The sequence below is a fragment of the Ooceraea biroi genome, chromosome 14 (assembly GCF_003672135.1).
Source record: "Ooceraea biroi isolate clonal line C1 chromosome 14, Obir_v5.4, whole genome shotgun sequence".
Taxonomy (NCBI): domain Eukaryota; kingdom Metazoa; phylum Arthropoda; class Insecta; order Hymenoptera; family Formicidae; genus Ooceraea; species Ooceraea biroi.
This window is the reverse complement of record NC_039519.1, coordinates 5045226-5047772: the sequence shown is the minus strand read 5'-3', so window position 1 is coordinate 5047772 and position 2547 is coordinate 5045226. Positions and strand designations below refer to the sequence as shown.

Here is a 2547-nt window from a genome sequence, read left to right as displayed (position 1 = left end):
TCCCTGCTGAAATGGAACTCGCTGGAGGCCTTTCTCAAACGGGTGGTCACGGGAGATGAAAAATGGGTGGTATATAACAACATTCGACGCAAGCGGTCATGGTGCGGTCCGGGTGAGTCGTCACAATCGGTTGCCAAAGCGGATTTGCATCCGAAGAAAGTGATGCTGAGTGTGTGGTGGGATTGGCGAGGCGTCCTGTACTTCGAGCTGCTTCCGCGCGGTCAGACCATCGACGCCGAGAAGCATTGCGCTCAGTTAGAAAAATTGAAGCAGGCAGTGGCGGAGAAGCGGCCGGAATTGGCGAACAGGAAGGGCGTTGTCTTCCACCACGACAACGCCAAACCACACACTGCTTTGGTGACCAAGAAGAAGTTGAAGTGCTTTGGCTGGGAAGTCATGCAGCACCCACCGTACTCCCCAGACCTTGCGCCGTCGGATTACCATCTGTTCCGGTCATTCCAAAACAATCTCGACGGGCAGCGCTTTAATTCAGTGGACGATATTCAAACGTACTTGGAGGACTTTTTCGCGCAGAAGTCGCGCGACTTCTACAAACGCGGCATTATGTCCCTTCCAGAACGTTGGCAGAAAGTGGTCGATCAAGATGGACAATACATTCTAGATTGAATAAATGTGTAAGTACAATAGATTTATGTTTTAATTTACGGCAAAAAAACCGCAGAACTTAATGAACAACCTAATAGTTATAAAATATCCAGTCCTATCGTGATAACTAGAAATTCTTGGTTAGTTTAACCAAAATGCATTCTATCAGATACGTCTTGTTGATACAATCAAATTATTTTTCTGTATGAGGAATGCTTGACAGGTACGTTTTTCTGACAATGAAAAATCTTTCGAGATTTCAGGTCTCTCCGACAGCTCCCCAGCTCCGCTAATTCACTTCGTGCAGTCCAACGCTTCTCGCGTTTGCTTATTCCCGAAGATGAATGGTTCTCCATGGAGATTGTTTTAGGACCGCGGAAACACCTGAGCGTTAAAGCAGAGAAAACCGTAACGTGATAGAGGATAATGACGAAGAGAGGGATGCGTGTGGATCTGTTGCTTCTTCTTTTCGTTCTTAGGCGACACCGCGCAAGATAATCGCGCGCATCCTCGCGCAATAATCACGGATAAAATGACGCGCTGTCGTATCACGCTCTCGGCAACTGTACACAATGAATACCGATCGATTCACGAGAATACGGAGCGCTCCCTTTATATTCCAAAGCGCCGCCGAGCGTGCAAGAACCACCGACACAGGCCGCCATTCTGCGTGTTCTGCAAACAGAATTTTGCCGATCACCGGGCACACCGGGCGTTTTCGTCGCTTTCCGAAAGCGTTGAAGCAAATACAAAACGACGCCGACGGCGCGACGAGGCTCGTCCCGGCTCGTTCACGGACGGTGGGTCTTTAATGACTTGTACAAATGAAGTTCCGATAAAAAGGAAGACGGCCGGCCATCGCGCCTCGCAAACGGCAGCCACTTATCGCGGACATGATGAAGAGAGTGCACGGTGGGTGCAGGCCGAAATGCAACCTCGACTCCGGTCTACGAGACTCCATTTCACGGTATAACGCCACGTTCTGCCTCGGTGAGATAAAAGCCGCAACTGCCTAACGAGACGGTATTGTTTATTTTCCCATTTAGACCATCGCTCCGCATAACCAGTCTTTATTGATACGGAGCAGATGCAGGAGCTGCGTTGCGATGACGGTTCGGATGCTGCGGATACGGTTCGATCGTGTGCAGATGCGCGTAGAACTTTCTGATCGAGAAGCGTACGCCTCGTTAAAACACCGTTGACTTAACAGTAAATGATATGCAGTGATGTGCAGAGTGCAAACGCCAAGAGAAATGTTCTCCATTTAAAAGCTGGACGTGCATTTCGCTTTGCAAATTGATGAGCACCTTTGTGTATAAATGTACGTGTAAGTAGACCCTCAGAAATATATTGTGTTTTCCTACTTTTTTTATTCATATGTATTGTTACATTGATAATACCCCACGTAGAAATTTCAAAACGGTCCAATACTGGGACTGTACCGTTTGCCATCGTGGCAGCATTGTGCCAGTACAGATTCGACACAGGAGTGTAACGCCATGCCGTACTTAATTGCCAGTACTGATCCGACACTGGCAATAATATATGGACCAGTATTGGGTAAATAACTGCACCAGCATTGGGCATAGAAGTGGACCAATTAATGTATTAATGTATAAATGTATTTTTTATATATATATAATATGTATTTTGTACTATTTGTATTTGTGACTTAAATATTACAAACAAAGACTAATGCAAACAACATTAGTAAAATCATTTTGTAAATGTCGCGTGAATTAATATCGCGTTTAAAAGAAAAAGATGTTAAATCGGTTTTCCGGATGGTTATTTATACGTGATAACGCAAATGTTTCTAGCGAGAACGTCACGCCTGATCTGGCCATCTATCGGTCGCTGGTGAATCAATATATTGTTATAATCCTATATTCTAAAAAAGGCGTGTTAACTTCGTAAAGTTCTTTTTTATCGAATATTGAG

General features: G+C 45.4%; 1 protein-coding gene across 1 annotated transcript; it reads left to right on the top strand.

The window, feature by feature from the left end:
* The first annotated feature begins 899 nt into the window (after positions 1 to 899).
* LOC113563406 lies at positions 900 to 1833 on the top strand. The gene is made up of 2 exons (XM_026975050.1): positions 900 to 1573; positions 1653 to 1833. The coding sequence occupies exons 1-2, from the start codon at positions 1139 to 1141 to the stop codon at positions 1806 to 1808; spliced, it is 591 nt and encodes a 196-aa protein (XP_026830851.1). The 5' UTR covers positions 900 to 1138; the 3' UTR covers positions 1809 to 1833.
* The last annotated feature ends 714 nt before the right edge of the window (positions 1834 to 2547 follow it).